Raw genomic sequence first — 17,556 nt, 5'->3', positions numbered from 1 at the left:
GTCTCCTCACGGCGGCCGCGGTGCCGGGACGCCACCGTGTCCCGGAAGCGGCGCGGGGAACCTTGGGACCTGTAGTCCTCGCGCTGTCCCTCACGCCCCGCCCGGCCGTGTGGCCTCTGGAACCGAAGCGGCGACCCTGCGGACGTCCGCACCCCGCCCCCAGGCTCTGGCCCGGCCTTCCCGCCAGGGCCCGGGGCCATCCCTTAGTTACTCCCGCCCGCGGGGCCGGACCCGCGTCCCTCCAGCCCCCACACAGGGAGGGGTCTCAGCGGGGAAGACAGGGAGGGGACGAAGGACAGAACTCGACGCAACAGCTTCGGAGAACGTCACACTTAATTGGAGGACGGCGGGGCGGGTCGGGGCTCTCGGGCTGCGGTCTGCGGAGGGAGAGGTGGCGGTCATGTCTCAGGACACTGGTCTCGTAACCGCCGAGCTGCCATCTTCCTGGTTCTCTCCCCTCTCGTCCCCCCCAGTCCTCACGTGGCCTCCCACAGCAGGACGCCCCCCCCCCCGCCTCCCCTAGAAGCCTGAGGATCCAGCTAGTGTGGGGATCTCCAGCTCCCTTGGGCATGCCCTCTTGTCCACCCTAAACAAGCCTGACGCATAGAAACCTCAGCACATACACACAAATCAGGCGGTAAGACTGCCTCGTAGGAACTAACCACTTTCTTCTTTAGTTACCGGGCTCTCCTGATGCACTGTAAATGTCTGATTTGCAAAACAGTAGCAAACCATTTCCCCACGCCTGTCTTCTGCTATGGTCTTGGGGAGCTCTGCAGTCCCTGAGATGTTCCTAGTGCACGTGTCAGTCACCACCTGGTCCTCTTGGCCCTGTTGTCTGTTTGCGTGAGGTTGCATCCCTCACCTCTTTCCACTGGCCCGGGGTCTGTCCACCTCAAGACAGTCATTGGCTTGTCAGGATGCCTATGGGACCCCACGGCCACCACTGTCTTATAGAACAATTATCTCCTTCTAGTCTACTAGTGACTTTGGTCTTTAACCCAAGTGCTTTGTAAATTGTCTAGAATCCTCCTGGGAAATAGGAAGGCTAGCAGACAGCACCCTGCTGTGTGCAGTAGGGGCACTGAGAAATGGCTGGGGGTGCTGTGGCAGGGGGCATCTCAGTGGTGTTTCATTCTCCCCACCCTCCCAGCACCCAACCCTAAGCCACAGTGGCCTCTGATGACCAGTGGCTGGTCTTGATGCTGGGGACCTCTCACCCTACTCACCAGCAGTGTCCGTGCCAGGTGTCGCTTCCTGCGAAGGGACCACCAGGCCGTGGTCCTGCCCTCCCAGGGCATGCTGTCTTCCAGGGGAGCCAGGGCATCACTTGGGAGGCCATGGGCAGTCTGGACTGGGCTGCCTGCTGCAGTGTCCAGGGCCCTTCCTTAGAAGGGAACTGATGCTGTCCTCCCTACCCCGACCTCAGGCTCCAGGAGGGTGGGGGAGCCCCCGGCCATCACTTTCTTCCTCCTGATCAGGCTGGGAGACACCCACCTGGGGGCCTAAGGGCATTCTGGGGATCCTGGGCTGAGCTGAGGGCTCGCTTTCCTCCAGGGTATCAGCCATGGGACCAGTGCTGAGCCTCTGAGGGTCCAGGGTGGGCAGTCAGCAGCAGCAGGAGCAGGAGGCCGCCTCGCCTGGAGCTGGCCATGGCTGCTCTAATGGACAGGGTACAGCATTCAAGGAGCCTTACCTCACCCCCACATCCCCCTACTTCCTCCAGGGCCACCTTGGAAAACTGGCATCTCAGGGGCAGCTTTGGTATCTCCTTATGCCCTTCCCTCTCTGCCACCGCTCCTCATCCCAAGCATACAGGGGTCCAGATCCTGGGGGATCCTGGCCCAGGAGGGGACGATGCTCCAGGGGACGAGCCTTCTCCCTGAGCCTGGGGCACAGAGGCTACCTGCCTTGCCAGCTCTGAGGGCCCTCCCACTTGTCCAGGCCCATCCATCTTTCCTTCAAGGAGTTTCCAGAAGCGGAAGAAAGTTGGAGGGGAACAGAGACCTGAATTCAGGCCAATGGATGGGAGGATAGATGGATGGTCAGGGGAGTTCTCAACGTAGGGGCATTTGGAGCACCAGTGCTAGGGAACCAGAGTGGCAGGCCTTCCGCCCTTTTCTCCGTGGCCTGCTGTATCTCTTCCATAGTAGTTGGGGATGTGGAATGGATGAGTGGTGTTGATGGGGGCAAGTGCTTTTACCCCTTATCCCTCCCATGCCAGGGGCAACAAGCACAAGAATAGATGGTAGAGCTGTTGGGGAGAGGAGAGGAAAAGGGGACTTCTCTGGCATGGTTCAGGGGTGGAGGCACTTGGGAATGGGGAAGAGGAGCAGCACACCATACGCCCAGGATGAAACTTGGTCCAGGTGTCCTAGCCCTTAGGGAAGGCTCCCCACTCACCGAGGAAGAGCTGTGGATGAGATGGCTCCTTCAGGCAGCTGCAGGACCCTAGCCTGATGGCCCCGGGATTTATAGACCAGGCAGCTCCACCCCCAGACTCCAGTGACGTCTTCAGAGGGGAGGAGAGAAGCTCACCACCCAACCCGCTTCCCAGAGCATCCAGTCCATGAACATTCACCAGGGAGCTGCTGCCCTGAGGCCACCGACACATGCTCCCTCCCCACCACCTTCCCAGGAGCCTCCAGGCCCAGGACTCTTGCTTTAGGCTGGCCTATGTCCTGGTCTCACCTTCCCACTTCCCAGGCTGCATCTTCAAGCTCCTGATCTTGAGACCTAGAAAGCCCTCACAGCCCTCCCTGATCCCAAAAGAGAATTGTGTCCTGGGCAGGGGCAATGCCTGGGGGTTCCCCAACTCCCAGCTCAGGGCTTTCCCTGGTGGACAGTGGAGGCCTAAGAGTAGGGAGCCTGGCAGGCTGTTCAGAGGTACAGGGGAGGCTGTGACCACTCTCCCAGAGGGCTTCCGTTTGCTCACTGTAGTAGAGTGGGTTGGGTGGGACAATTCACATCCACACACCTGGGAACCAGGGCTGGGTCACTCCAGATGGCTGGGTTTGGGTGGGGCAGTACCTACCCAGGAGTGGCTTCTCTCCTGGCGAAGAAGCGGGCCCATGAGATGGGGCCCAGCTGTTGGGCCAGTGCAGTCTCCCTAGGGCCATCAGCAGCCAGTAGAATAATTTTGTCCCTCAAGGCTCTAACCCCTCCCCAGTCATGGATTTGGACACAGCTAGCCTGGGCTGCTGGAAGTGGGCTCTTGCTTCCCAGTCTGCATCAGCAGCTCGGCTTTCCTTGGCCAGCCATCAGCCTCTGGGGGTCAGAGGCCTGTTTACAGGGTTAATAGCCAATCTCCGCACTTGGGCTGAACAGCAAATGGGAGGGCCAGGGTCAGGCTTGGCATTGTGGTGGCCAGAGTCATTTGGAGAGCTGGTGTGTCAAATCCTGTGACAAAGATGGGGGAGGGGAGGCATAATGGGCATCAGTCAGCCCTAGACACCTGGACTTCAGCAGCCAAGGCAGGATGGGCACACCGGTGAATTTCCAGACTGACTTATTAGCAGGGACCAGAAATCAATGTGTGGCCCGTTTGTTCCGTTAAATTGTTTTGGCTTTAAATACACAGACTTTGTTAACTGGGTGATTTTTAGGGAAACATTTGCTTGTGGTTTAGTGAAAATGAATCTAAGTTCAATGTACTAGTTTAGTTCTGCTTGGGGTTTACAGAATGCTTTATTCAAAGCTGCACCAAAGCTGGGGTTCATTTAAAAGGGGGATGGGTGCCTTTATTTATTCTGTAATTTGATTCTGGCTTTTCCTGAGAAATCTAAACCAGAGCTAAGCTTCCTGGGGAAAGCTCTGCTCCCTTTTTTTTCCGGCAACATACTTAGCTTTTAAGAAATGTTTGGTCCTTTCCAGACTAGAACTCTGGAACTCTTGTATCCCTCTCATTAGAACATAGAAAGCCATCTGTTCACCACGGAGCTCCAGTCCTCAGGATATGAAGTCACTGCAGCCAGCAGCTGCGCGTACTCAGGTGGGAAAGCAGAGGTTCAGAGGTGAATAAACACTCAGGTGCTGCAGGAGCACAGAGGGGCACAAACCCTGAGCAGGCGGCCTGGGTGAAGGACAGAGACGAGTGAGCTGGAGTCACGGACGCAGGGAGTGGCAGCAGAGGGGTGCAGCATAAGGAACAAAATGGAGAAGGGCCAGCAGGAACTGCCGTGGATCCATGGGGCCAGAGTATGTGGGAAGGTTAGAGGAAAGGAGGGTGGGCCCCTGGGTGTGGGCAGTGGGAGGCAGGCATCTCTGGACCACCCTGACATGCGACCAGGATGTGGGGGACTTGGGATTGGAGGAGAGCTGAGGGTCCAGAGACAGATCCAGAATCCTGACCTCTGAGAGAGGAGACAGTGGAGGAGCGGCTAAAGGGTGAGGATAAGAGGCAGAGGACAGCCTGTGACACAAAGGGGAGGAGACCATGCATCCCTGGTGTTTAGCACCAAGGTGACCTTGGTGCGCAGGGATGAAAAAGAAATGTGTGGGAATGAAGTGAGGAAGAGGGAAGAGTGAGAGTACAGGTTTTTCAAGTAGTCTCTCATAGAGGGAAGAACTTAGGCCTGGGGTGGGAGACATGCTCTTCATTTAATTAATTAATTAATTCTTTTTCTTTTTTTTTTTTTGAGATGGAGTCTCGCTGTCATCCAGGCTGGAGTGCAGTGGCGTGATCTCAGTTCACTGCAGTTTCTGCCTCCCAGGTTCCAGCGATTCTCTTGCCTCAGCCTCCCCGGTAGCTGGGATTACAGGCACGTGCCACCACGCCCGGCTAATTTTTGTATTTTTAGTAGAGATGGTTTCACCATGTTGGCCAGGCTGGTCTCGAACTCCTGACCTCAGGTGATCCGTCCACCTTGGCCTCCCAAAGTGCTAGGATTATAGGCATTAGCCACTGTGCCCGGCCTATTTTTTTTTTTTTTTTTGAGACAGGGTCTCACTCTTTGACCCAGGCTGGAGTGCAGTGGCATGATCACAGCTCACTGTAGCCTCCACCTCATGGGTTCAGGTGATCCTTCCACCTCAGCCTCCCAAGTAGCTGGGACTACAGGCGTGTGCCTCCATGCCCGGCTGATTTTTGTTATTTTTTGTAGAGACAGGGTCTTGTCATGTTGCCCAGGTTGGTCTCGAATCCTGGGCTCAAGTGATCCACCCGCCTTGGCCTCCCAAAGTGTGGGATTACAGGTGTGAGCCACTGCACCTGGCCTGCTCTTTATTTTTAATGAGAGAGACTTGAGTATTTGGGACAGGGGAGCAATGAAGGAAACTGCAACCCAGGAGGGACCCGCCCAAATGAAATGAGGTCTCAGTGTGGCAGGATGTAGGGCTTTGGGTGTGTGGTGGGTGCAGGCTGTTACTCTTCCCCTATGGAGAAACACTCCTACCCTAAGCCCCTTGGGTCACAACTGACTGGCTGTGGGAAGGGCACTGGATGAAGCAGTCACTCCTGCCTTTTCCACACGACTGTGCTGTGTGAGCTTCAGCACATTTTCCTTTTGGCCTATACTAGTTTCTGTTGGGTTCACCTCTCTTGTAAACATGCAAGCCCCGAGTAGAAAGTAAAAGAGGAGTGAAGAGGGAGGCACGAAGGGATGAGGGACACATCTACAGGCTGAGTGAGACAGGGAGCAAACAGCTGAGGTCATTCCTACCTGGAGACAATGGTTTTGCACCCAGGTGATGCCTATCCACTGGCCAAATCAGCACGGACTTCAGCAGAAAACCACTCAGGCCATGGTGGCGCACCCTGCTGAAGGCCAGCCTTGGCAATGGAAGGCAGCCTGCTGGGAGGCACACAAGCGCCTGTGAACAGCCTCACCTGCACATTCACTGAGTGGCTTGCTGACCCAGTGCCTGCCCTCCTGCATCGACTTGGACTTGGTCACACAGAGCACTGAAGCGTAGCTTGCAAGGAGCCAGGGGCTGTTCCCCAAACTTGGCACCCCTCACCAGAAATTCCTCAGAATCTGTCTTTGCCTAATTTATCCATACTTATCGAGACTACTGAGTTTTAAGTTTACTGCCTCTTGGGAGTTCGTTAGTTCCTACAGAACTGAATGTCTCTAATGACTCACACTCACCTCCTGTAAACTTCCAGAGGGGGTCTGTTGCAGCCCTTGCCTCCTGCAGGTCTCCTGGGTCCCTTCCGCACATCTCCTTCCTTCCCACAAACATCTTGGATATGTGGTGCACAGACAGGCTTCCCTCCTGGAGCCACTACATGTTAACTGCTTTATCTGGACTCTGAGGCCCTCTGTAATGTGGCTCCACTTCGCCTTTCCTCCTTTTCACTCATCTAAATTTCCAGCCTCCCATGGGTCCAGCTCAAGTCCCACCTCCTCCAAGAAGCACAGTAGTGCTGATCCCTGAACATGCCTCCATGGACCAGGCTGAGGTGCCATCTCTCACTCCAGAAGCCTCTGAGGAGCCCAGGCCTGTGCTGGCTCTTCAAGAAAGGCCCTGCCTGACAGCCACAGCCACGAGTTCACTCTCCTGCTCCTGTGGTGAGCTGCTCTGAGGCTGGGAGGCAGTGGACAGACCCACTCTCCCAGTGTGCCCCCAACAAAAGATCACACTTCCCCAGCACCCCCTGTAGTTAGGCATAGCTATGACCAGGTGAAAACCTACTTGTGAAGCTGATGAGTGGAATGCGGGGTGGAGTATGAGTGGAAGTGAAAAGTGCAGATTTGGCTTCCTGTCCTTAGAAATGAAGCTGCTGGCTCTCCATGCTCTTTCCTCAGGGTGGATTATGGACATGGCAGTGACCCAGCTTCAACCATGAGGATGAGAATAATATCCTAAGGATACTGGGTCTCTGGACAGGACAGACTGTTACGGGAGACATAAATGAACATCCAGCTTCTTTAAGAAACAAAAGTTCAACACTTTTGTCTAACATGTCACTCAAAACCAAGTTCGGATCTAAGACTCCCACCATCTGACTTCTAGATCTGAGAAACATTCACACTGTCCCAGAAATGAGGACACGTATGAAAGAAAATGGGAGCAATTCAACACAATATATGTGGACATAAAGACTTATCCTAGATAGGGTGACACAATCCAGACAGTTTTGTAGCAAAGCACCACAGACTGGAGAGGTCAGACTGGCCTCAGCCCAAAGCTGAGCCAGCTCTAGTCTCCCCTGTGCCCCTGTCCTTAAGGAGACGCAGTGAGGACCTGGCCACCTTCCTAGGGAGGGAGGCTGGCCAGGACCACTAAACCAAAGATGTGCTGGGAATGAAAGGAGGGTCCTGGAGATCACCTAAGAACTGGAAGGGCTGTGTTTGGTGGATAGGAGGAGCTGGGGGACTGTGGCCTCTCTCAGATAACTCAGAGAGAACAGCAACAGGAGGGCCATGAACAGCCGAGGAGAGCTCCGGCCTGTATGGCTGCCCCACCCCCAGACAAAGGGAGAGACATTTCCTCAGGGAGTCAAAGCTTTTATTACCTGATAGTCCCTAGTGTGGTGCCAGAGATACCGCTCTGGTCCTATTACTCCCCATGATATCAGTGGTGGGGATGGGGGAGGGGACCAGGGAGAGAGGGGAGGGATATTTACAGTGCGTGGTGGTATGGGGACAACCACTTTCCTCGAGAGCTCTGAGAACTTTGTGCTTTTTTTCTTAGTTGGTGCCGAGCTACCTGGAATGGATTTTGTGTTTATCTTCTTTAGGGAAAGATGTATTAACCAAAGCACAATCCAGCCCAATTTCTCGGCTGAGGATTTCACGATATCAATCCAAACATCACACTATTTAATTCCCCAATAAAACATTGGAAAAAGGACTATCAGTGCTAACACATTTACATATAAAATTTCCACCTAATAGGTAATAGAAGCCTATGTACCAATTTCTAAAACAGTTATAAGATATATACACAATTTGGGGTATATTAACAAAACAGAATATTACAAAATATTAAAGGCAATCCTCCTGGTCCACGGACCCTTGTTGCCGCTTACTTGAAGTTGGCATAATCTGAGAATGCATCAATATATTCCTGCACCACCTTGTAGCAGAACTCATACTGTTCCTGGAGAGTGAAAGGTAGGGAAAAAGTCAGGGTTACTGAAGAACACACAGTACCTGTAATTCCTAACAGACTCATTTTTTTTTTTTGAAGATGGAAAATCAAGAGGAACTGAATGTTTTTGAACTTTCACCTGAGCTCTGATCTGCCTGCCAGAGTTCTGGCAGCATTCCCCTTCCGGGCTGAATGCAGCAGACCTTCTACAAGCAGAGCTGACCAGAGCTGACCCAGGCCCCAGAGAGGTCAGACAGGCATGTGCTGGGCTGGGAGACAGTGCAGCTGAGCATGGCCCACGCTTACTATGGCTGCCAGGCTAGCATGCACCCTGGCTCTCAGAACCTCGTCTCCCAAACCTCCTAACATCCACTTTTCTTTACCCCCCAAACATTTCTAGCTCCGTGGGATTCAGGAAAACCTCTGTGGATGTGCGGCTTATTAAAAGTCAGACCTCTTAACAGGGAGCCCAAGCCCAAAGGCAGGTACTCTTCATGGATCTTCCTTACCCAAGACGCACAGAGAAGTACAGATGAGCCCTGTGGGGCACCCAGACACCCATTCTAACCTGGCCTAACCTCTGGCAACAGGGGCTATGCTCCCATTGCTGCCATCCTGCCTCCCAATGTTTCCTGTGTATTTGGGGCACCTTGGGAGGGCAAGGGCAGGTCTGTGTTTAGACAGTCTTCTGACTACTGGGTGGGCCCCTCTGAAGAGCCTCCTCCCTGAGAGAAGGGCTGCAGGTGGTGTGGTGGCAGGGACAAATATGTGGGCAGCATACCAGTGTCTGGACCATGTGTGGCCTCTGTAGCCGCAGGCTCTTGACAGTCTGGAAGACATCCAAAATCCCCTCTGCTTTCACACGCTCCAGGACGGTGCTCAGGGCACAGAAGGTCCCCGTCCTTCCTGCCCCAGCGCTGCAACAGAGCAGACACATTTACCACACCTGTGATGGCCCTCTGTGCAAGGGGGTGAGTGACAGTGGTGAGTGGCAGAAGAGGTGAGGGCAGGCAGCTGGTGCTCGCCTTTGCCCTGTGGACCCCCCAGCCTGGAGGGGTTCTGGGTCGGGAGGCAGTGTACCCTGTGCCCTTCCTGCATGGCCCCATGTGCTGTGGAGGGACTCACCTGTTGGACCGTGGGGGATGACCTTCACTCACACCCCACCAGCACGGAGCCATTGCTGTCCACCTGCACATGCTGGCCTAGGTTGTTCTGACCTGCTGTTCGCTCAGTTAGAACTAGCTCTAGTCCTGTCTTTCCCTTTTTCTGACAAACCCCATTCCCTACACTGGTGTGTATCTGCTGATTCCTTTCCATGTCTCTCACTTTCTTCCCAAATCCACGGAATCCAGACTCTGACCTTGACCATATCCCCCTATTCAATGTCATCAGCTGATTCACTCACCAGACACTGAGTGCCTACTCTGAGGCAGGGACTGTGGGGTTTAGCAATGTCCCCAGACAAGAAGATGTATGGTAAGGGAAGGGAAAAGAGGAGTGGGAGTTCTGGCAGGGTACTCAGGGAAGGCTTGGGCAAAGCCCTGTGGCTGCCTGGGAAACTGGCATCTCAGGCCCATGGCAGGAGTGTGCCCAGGGTGCTGAAGGCCATGCAGTTCATGAAGGAAGAAAAGAGAGTGGTGGGGGTGGGGCCAGAGCCAGCCCGTGGTGCACACCATCCTCTCCCGGCCCTGGCCAGGGAGCCCTCAGAACATATTGGGCCTTGTAAGCTGTTGTTAGGATTCTAAGTAAAGGAGTGCATTTTTTCTAAAACGTAATCTCCAGCAACATGCCCCATACAAAATTCAACTTTTCCCCTCAAACAAGCCTCTTTACTGTCTTTCTTCTGCTGGTCACACCAACCCAGGCTCAAACCTGGGAGACACCCTTGACTCCTCTTCTCTTTCACCCTCTGTTCCATAGCACAACCGGCGTCTCCACTGCCAGTCTCCCCTGCTGCTCTCCTGCCCACTATCTGAACATTAGTCCCCTAGCACTTATTGTGCCAAGTTCAAGCTCCAAGGCCCTCTCTCTTAGCATCCAATCCTGTCTTGGCATCAATCTCAACTACTATGTGCTCACCAATATCTTGCTCTTGTATGGCTTTCTTCAGTCTGACCCATGGTCATCAGCTTCCCCTGTCTGCCCCTCCTCGCTTTCTCTCTCCCGCTGAGGTCAAGGGTGAGCCATACCTGCAGTGCACGGTGATGGGGTGGTTCCCTGACTGCTGCTGCTGCTTCTGCACGGCGGCGATGATGCTGATCATGCCCTTTCCGTCACTGGGGATGCCCACTTCAGGCCAGCCATGGAAGTGGAACTGCCGGATCTGCCGGCTCTTATTCTCCTTTGGAAAAAAGGGGATCAGGGAGGCAGGGGTAACCCTGCTTTTCCTGTGGGCAGAGTCCACCCACGACCCATCTTACCCTGGTGTTGGTGACCAGGAGGTCTCGGACGGTGTAGCTCTCACATTCCTCCTCCTTCTTCAGTTCCACTGTAATATCTCCATAGGACACCAGTCCATCAGATGGCCAGTACTGGGCACACTTCTCCTGGAGAGACAGGTTGGAGAGGTGAGGAGCTCAGAGTACCACATGTGTAGAAGCAGCACTGCCCACGAGCAGCCTGACCCCTCTCAGTACAGCCACCTCTTATGCTGATATACTTCGTCCCTAAGGTATTGAAAACTTGCAGGATCATTATATCACATCATTCCAATTAACCTCCGATCCTCACCAGAGACCATCTAAAACACTGACGGGGTCTGTAAAGAACTCTGACTACAGGCTCACAGGGTATCCAATACTTGGTGGCTGGAGGGAGAGGAGGAGGAGTGAAAATCTTCGTTCCAATTCCTATCTTTTTCTCCCATGGGGTGTTTTCATAGTTAATGCTGCTTACATCTGCCAGACTGCTAATTCAGAAAATCAGAACCAATTCACATTCCCACACAGCCATGGGCTTCACCACCGCCCAGGCCACAGTATCCTTTCTCCCTTTTACCTTTATCTCTTTGATCTGCAAGGTACCTTCAAGTTGCTAGCACTCGCCTTTCTGTCCTTGCTAGTGAGCAGGAGGTGGTCTACTGTCTGTCTTTGCTTGCACCTGGCTCACTTCCCTCTACAGCTCCTTGTGGGAGTGGCTGCGTCTCTTTTCATCTCTGTATTCCCCACACCTTGCACAATGCCTGGCACATGGTAGGCTCTCAGTATCTGGTAAATGAATTTGTTCAATGTCTGCAGAACAAGCCAAGGCATAAATACATAAATATAACATCACACAGTTATGCTGCCCATTTCTTTAGAGAATTTGGGGGTAAGATCTGAGATTCTTCACTACTGGCAATTGAAAAATTCTCAACCATACATATAATGTCATTGAAAGATTTGGAAAAAAATTAAGTAGAAAAAGAAATTGTGAATAGTCTCACAGTCCAAATAAAATCATGATTATTAAAGTGGTGAATCAAGAACATGCCCTGGACTAGTGCTTTTTCACCCATGTTCTCTAGAAGCCCTGGGGATGCCTCAGGGATTGGTGCCCTGGGCCTCTCTTCAACCAGAACAGCCAAAAAAAAAATTCTCATTAAGGCTCACCTTGATCAGGCATTATATTAGTTTTTATGGCACTGGTGGGTGGAATGGATTTTGCTACCACAGTGCCTTCTCAACACTGCTTTACACAGTGTCTCAGCTGGGATGAAGACTGGGCCTTTAAAACCATCAGAACCATGAGGTCCCCATGGGTGTGAGAGCCACAATGTGTGTGTGCTGGAGGAACTGAGCATGATCTCTAAGATAGAAATACGTATCAAGTCTAGGGACTAGGTATCAACACTAAAAGTCTCATTTTTTTTTTTTGTTTGAGAGAGTCTTGCTCTGTTGCCCAGGCTGGAGTGCAGTGGCATGATCTTGACTTATTGCAACCTCCGCCTCCCAGTTTCAAGTGATTCTCCCATCCCAGACTCCCAAGTAGCTGGGACTACAAGTGTGCGCCACCATGCCTAGCTAATTTTTATATTTTTAGTAGAGACAGGGTTTCACCATGTTGGCCAGGCTGGTCTCAAACTCTTGACCTCAGGTGATCCACCTGCCTCAGCCTCCCAAAGTGGTAGGATTATACAGGCGTGAGCCACCACATCTGATCAAAAGTCTCTAAATTTTGTATACATGGGTGGATTTTCTCTCAAGATCTCTGGAAGACCAAAGAGGATTTTTTGTTTCTTTTTTTTTTTGAGATGAAGCTTCACTCTTATTGCCCACGCTGGAGTGCAATGTCGCGATCTTGGCTCACTGCAACCTCCGCCTCCCGGGTTCAAGTGATTCTCCTGCCTCAGCCTCCCCAGTAGCTGAGATTACAGGCATGCACCACCATGCCCGCTAATTTTGTATTTTTAGTAGAAATGGGGTTTCTCCATGTTGGTCAGGCTGGTCTCGAACTCCCGACCTCAGGTGATCCACCCGCCTCGGCCTCCCAAAATGCTGGGATTACAGGCGTGAGCTGCCGCACCTGGCCTCAAACAGGATTTTTAAGACAAGGAGTGACAATGATTTATATTTTCAAAAGGACCAGCAGCTGCCATTTGAAAAACTAAAAGTGGGTTAGGATGAGAGCAGGAGGACCAGTTGCCAGGCCACTGCAGACGAGGCTGTGCATATGAGTCATGCCCACAGTCCCACGGGCAAGCAGTGAGAGATGAGGGCTTGTTCAGATGACAGCAGTTACGCTGGAGAAAAGTGGGGAGGCTCTGCCTGTATCAGGACTCAGTGGCAGACTGGATGTGAGGGGTGAGGAGAGGGGAGTAAGGAAGGTAACTCCCGGATTTTAGACATGAGCAACTGGGCAGAAGGTGGTACTATTTATTTAGATGGCTAAGAGTGGGGTGGACTGGTGTCGGGGGAAGGAGGAAATCAGGAGCCCACATTGGGAAGGGGGACAGGTGACTGGCCTAGAGATGCAGATTGAGGATCCCTGGCATATGGGTTGTACTTAAAGCCATAGGACTGGCTGAGATCCTGAAGGGCTAGTGTGTCAAAAGAAAACAGAGTGGGCTAGTGCCTGAGTCTAGTATACTCCAATGTTTTAGAGGAGGAGATCACAAAGACATAACAAAGGAGCTGCCAGGTTAGTGACTGGGGTGATGCTATGGAAGTAAGTGTTCTGAGGAAGAGGAGGGAGGCACTGACTCTTTCAAATGCTGCTGTAAGGACAAAAAAAAAAAAAAAAAAAATCAGAAAAGAGAAGTGACCTTTGGATTTGGCAAGAGGACAGTCACTGGTGATCTTGACTAAAGCAGTCCCAGTGGGGCCAAGCCTGGAAGGAACAGAGCGAACAGAGAACTTGCAGGGAGAAAGCCAACTCTTTTTTTTTTTGAGACAGAGTCTCACATTGTCACCAGGCTGGAATGCAGTAGTGCGATCTTGGCTCACTGCAACCTTCAACTCCCTGGTTCAAACGATTCTCCTGCCTCAGCCTCCCGAGTAGCTGGGATCACAGGCATGCACCATCGCACCCAGCTAATTTTTGTATTTTTAGTAGAGATGGGGTTTTGCCATGTTGGCCAGCATGGTCTCGATCTCCTGACTTTGTGATCCGCCCACCTTGGCCTCCCAAAATGCTGGGATTACAGGCGTGAGCCACCGCACCTGGCCGAAAGCCAATTCTTTAAAGGATTTTTGCTGGGAAGGGGTGCAGAGAAATAGGATAGTAGGTGGAAGGGAAAGTGAGATTAGCAGATTTTTTGTTTTTAAAAGATAGGAAATGTAACGTGTATGGGCTGATGAGAGTAGTGGTTAAAGAGGGGAACTGCTGATGGAGGTGGGAGAGAAGATGGTTATAGCAGCAACATCCCTGAGCAGGCAGGACGGAATGGGGCCAAAAGCACAGTGGACAGGTGGACTGAGAGATGCAGAAACCCTTTTCCACTGTAACAAGAGAGAAGAGAGTTGGTACAGATTTGAAGAGGCTGGTTGTTTGGGGGTGGGAGGATGACAGTGTTCTTGTCTGATTTCTTGGAGAAGAATGAGGCCAGGTCACAAGCTAAGGTGTGAGTATGATGGGACAGGCAAGAGCAGATGCTGGAGGTTTCAGGAAGAAAAGAAAGAGCAATAGTATTGCTAGGTGGCACCAATTACCTCTATGAGATTTGTGGTCATGAGTTCAATGTGAGAGCATTTGGCACTGTTTTGTGTTTTTGCCCAGTGATGTTTGCTATATCAGATAGAGGCATATAACTGGGTTTTACTAGAGAGCTTGCCATGAAAGTAAGAAAGCATGAGGGAATAAGGAAAGGTAATAATGACATACCACAAAAACTCAAATCAGAAAACTCAAACGCTCAAAAACAAAACTCAAAAACACAAAAACAGAGTAAGGAGGAAGGTGAGGACATGTTCGGTGTGACTGATGTTGAGAAAGTGGAGGCATCAATAACTCTAAGGACTTGATGAAGACAAAAATGACTGGAATAAAAGAGAATACTGAGGTGGGAGGAAGGCGGCAGTAAACAGGGCGGATGCCTTGTTGAGATTCCAAGGGCAGTGCAGATACAGGGCAGATGGTGACTTGACCATGGGATCAGGTGGCTGAGGAAGCTGAGGAATAGAAAGATTGAGGATAGATGGATCATCCATATGGTGACTGATGCCTCCAAAAGCAGAGTCAGGAACAGGGGCTCAAAAGGAGCAGTAAGCCAGGTGTTAAAGTCATCAGTGGGTGAGGGACAGAAGATGGGGAATGGGGATTCAAGACCAGTAGAAGAAAAGCTGGGGACTGGAGTTTCATCTCAGATTTGTGTGTTCACGTTACGGCCTCTAGATAATAGCATCTTAAAGAAGTGAAACAGGGAAGGTTTTCTGTCTTTTCTCCTACTTTGTCTTTCCACCAGATAGCATGAAGTCTCTTATGTCTCTTATGAGGTCTAAGGCTGACATGGTGATGGGGACACACAGCTTTGTGGAGACTAATGCTATCATGTTTCACTATGCTTTAGAGAAGCAGGATGAGGCCTAGGGTTGGGCTGACCCAGCATGGGAGTTCCTGGCACTGCTCTGTCTGCCCAGGCTGATGATGGTCCAAGCTGTAGCTGCTGAGGGAACCCAGGCATCCTGGTGGACCCTTTTGATTAAAATAGAGCAGAAGGAGGCCAGGCGCAATGGCTCATGCCTGTAATCCTAGCACTCTGGGAGGCTAAGGCGGGCGGGTCACTTGGGGTCAGGAGTTTGAGACCAGCATGGCCAACATGATGAAACCCTGTCTCTACTATGGAAATTAGCTGGGCATGGTAGTGCATGCCTGTAATCCCAGCTACTCGGGAGGCTGAGGTGGGAGAATCACTTGAACCCTGGAGGTGGAGGTTGCAGCGAGCTGAGATTGTGCCACTGCACTCCAGTCTGGTGGACAGAGTGAGACTCCATCTCAAAAAAAAAAAAAAAAAAAAAGCAGAAGGAGATAATTAAAAATTTTTAATTCCTTCGAGATTTTAATTTGTAAGTACAGAATTTATATTATGGGATCGAATTTTTTTCTCTGGGAACTTAATATTGTAGGTGAGGATGGTAGTGTCACTGTGTAAATGTAGGCACCTTTCATTGCATCATTTAGGCTTATTGCGTTAATTACCTCTGGGAGCTACACTTGACAACATGAATGGAACAGAAAGTGAACTTGGGGGCCAGTGAGGCCTTGTAAAGAACATCACTAACATCCTGTTCCAATCCACTCAGAAGCTTCTGAGGGCAAGCACTACTGTCTGCTTCACTGGCCTAGGAAGACAGAGCATAAGCTACAGTGGAAGGTAGAGGGAGAGGCCTCACTCAACAGGTAGCAGAATTTGTGTGCGCACGACTCTTCTCCCCACTGCCACACACATGAAATGCTTCCTGCCCCCCTGCCCTTTACTCTCACTAGGTCCTTTTCAAGGATGGAAGAGCCTGCATCTGACTGGACAGAGGCGGAGATGTTCACTGGGCCACATTTTATCACAGGGCAGTGGGCCGAGATGGTCCTTGTGCTCGTGGTTCCAGCTCTTCGGCCTGCTCTTTGGTCCTGCCCATCACATATCTGAAGGGCAGAGGTGCAGAAGGAACCACAGGTAGGGCCCTGGTCTGATCTGCAGGTTCCATCACAACTGATCAGAGAGGGCAGGAACAGGCACCTAGCTCCTGAGAACACAGTGGCTCATTTCCTAAACAGCTTTTGTTACTCAGGTGTGTGCTTCCTTGAGTGCAAAGCCAAGCACCTTAACCAAACCTCCCACCTCATCAGTATTGTTATTAATGATGATGAAGACGCTGGGTGCAGTGGCTCACGCCTGTAATCCCAGCACTTTGGGAGGCTGAGTCAGGCAGATAACCTGAGGTCAGGAGTTTGAGACAAGCCTGGCCAACATGGTGAAACCCTGTGCCTACAAAAATTAGCCAGGCATGATGGTGGGTGTCTTTAATCCCAGTTACTAGGGAGGCTATGGCAGGAGAATTGCCAGAACCTGGGAGGCAGAGGTTGCAATGAGCCCATATTGTGCCACTGCACTCCAGCCTGGGCGACAGAGTGAGACTCCGTCTCAAAAAAAAGAAAAAAAAAAAGATGATGAAGACCTACAAAGTATGTCTGTTGATTAGGTACATGATACAAGTCTAGGAAGAATAGCTAATGAGTTAAATGACTGATTAAAATTGAAAAAAGTGCCGGGCAAGGTGGTTCAAACCTGTAATCCTAGCACTTTGGGTCAACCAGGTGGGTGGATCAATTGAGCCCAGGAGTTCAAGACCAGCCTGGGCAACATGGTGAAACCCTGTCTCTACAAAAAAGTACAAAAACTAGCTGGGCGTGGTGGCACGTGCCTTTAGTCCTAGCTACTTGGAGGGCTATGTGGGAGGATCACTTGAACCTGGGAGGTTGAGGCTGCAGTGAGCCAAGATCGTGCCACTGCACTCCAGCCTGGGTGACAAAGTGAGACCCTCTCTCAAACAAACAAACAAACAAACAAACCAAACCAAAAAAAAAAAAAAAAAAAAAAACCCTGATGTAATGAAACATCAGGGTGAGCAAATATGTGTAAAGCCTTGCACCAAAGTTAACACAAGTACAGATGGGGAACAACTAGTGACTTGGGACAACTAATGTAAAACATACTTTGTATTTTAAATGTTTGACTATAAATTCAATGAGTCATGAGTGGGTGCCATCCTTAATTCCTCCTCACTTCACCCTTTCTGGGACAGCACCCTCTCACCACCCGAGTCCAGGCCACCAGCATTACTGCCACAGCTTCCGCATTTCTAATGAGTCCTTCTCACTGCTGCCAGAGGGATTTTTTAAAAAACACAAATGGGATGTTGTCAAGGGCTCTTCAATTGCTTTAGGAAGACCAAACTCTTCACTGTGGCTTAGAAGGAATTTTCTCACCAGGCCTTGCTAGCTTCTCTCCAGGCCCATTCTCTAGATTCTCATCCCTGCTAAGTGATACCCCAGACATAGTGAACCGCTCATTTGCTGCAATGTGCAACCTTAACAGAAATAATTTTT

General features: G+C 51.3%; 1 protein-coding gene and 1 pseudogene across 5 annotated transcripts in view; both read right to left on the bottom strand.

Annotated features, from left to right (window-relative positions):
- Positions 1-317: 317 nt before the first annotated feature.
- Positions 318-2,447, bottom strand: GNRH2P (gonadotropin releasing hormone 2 pseudogene; annotated as a pseudogene). The gene is made up of 4 exons (NR_160962.1): positions 2,404-2,447; positions 1,498-1,661; positions 1,230-1,366; positions 318-377 (listed from the first exon to the last, which is right to left on the bottom strand). The product of NR_160962.1 is annotated as a gonadotropin releasing hormone 2 pseudogene (transcript).
- A 5,298-nt stretch (positions 2,448-7,745) lies between these two features.
- PTPRA (protein tyrosine phosphatase receptor type A) overlaps positions 7,746-17,556 on the bottom strand; it is a 162,406-nt gene continuing 152,595 nt past the window's right edge. For all 4 annotated transcript variants that reach the window (XM_034947005.3, XM_034947003.4, XM_057300856.2 and 1 more), the window contains 4 exons: positions 10,458-10,583; positions 10,227-10,378; positions 8,819-8,954; positions 7,746-8,046 (listed from right to left, as the gene is read on the bottom strand). In XM_034947005.3, coding sequence (XP_034802896.1) covers positions 7,972-8,046; positions 8,819-8,954; positions 10,227-10,378; positions 10,458-10,583 — 489 coding nt within the window. In that variant the 3' untranslated portion in view covers positions 7,746-7,971. The remainder of the gene's footprint in view (positions 8,047-8,818; positions 8,955-10,226; positions 10,379-10,457; positions 10,584-17,556) is intronic.

This window comes from Pan paniscus, chromosome 21 (genome assembly GCF_029289425.2).
Source record: "Pan paniscus chromosome 21, NHGRI_mPanPan1-v2.0_pri, whole genome shotgun sequence".
Taxonomy (NCBI): Eukaryota; Metazoa; Chordata; class Mammalia; order Primates; family Hominidae; genus Pan; species Pan paniscus.
This window is presented reverse-complemented; position numbering and strand designations above follow the sequence as displayed.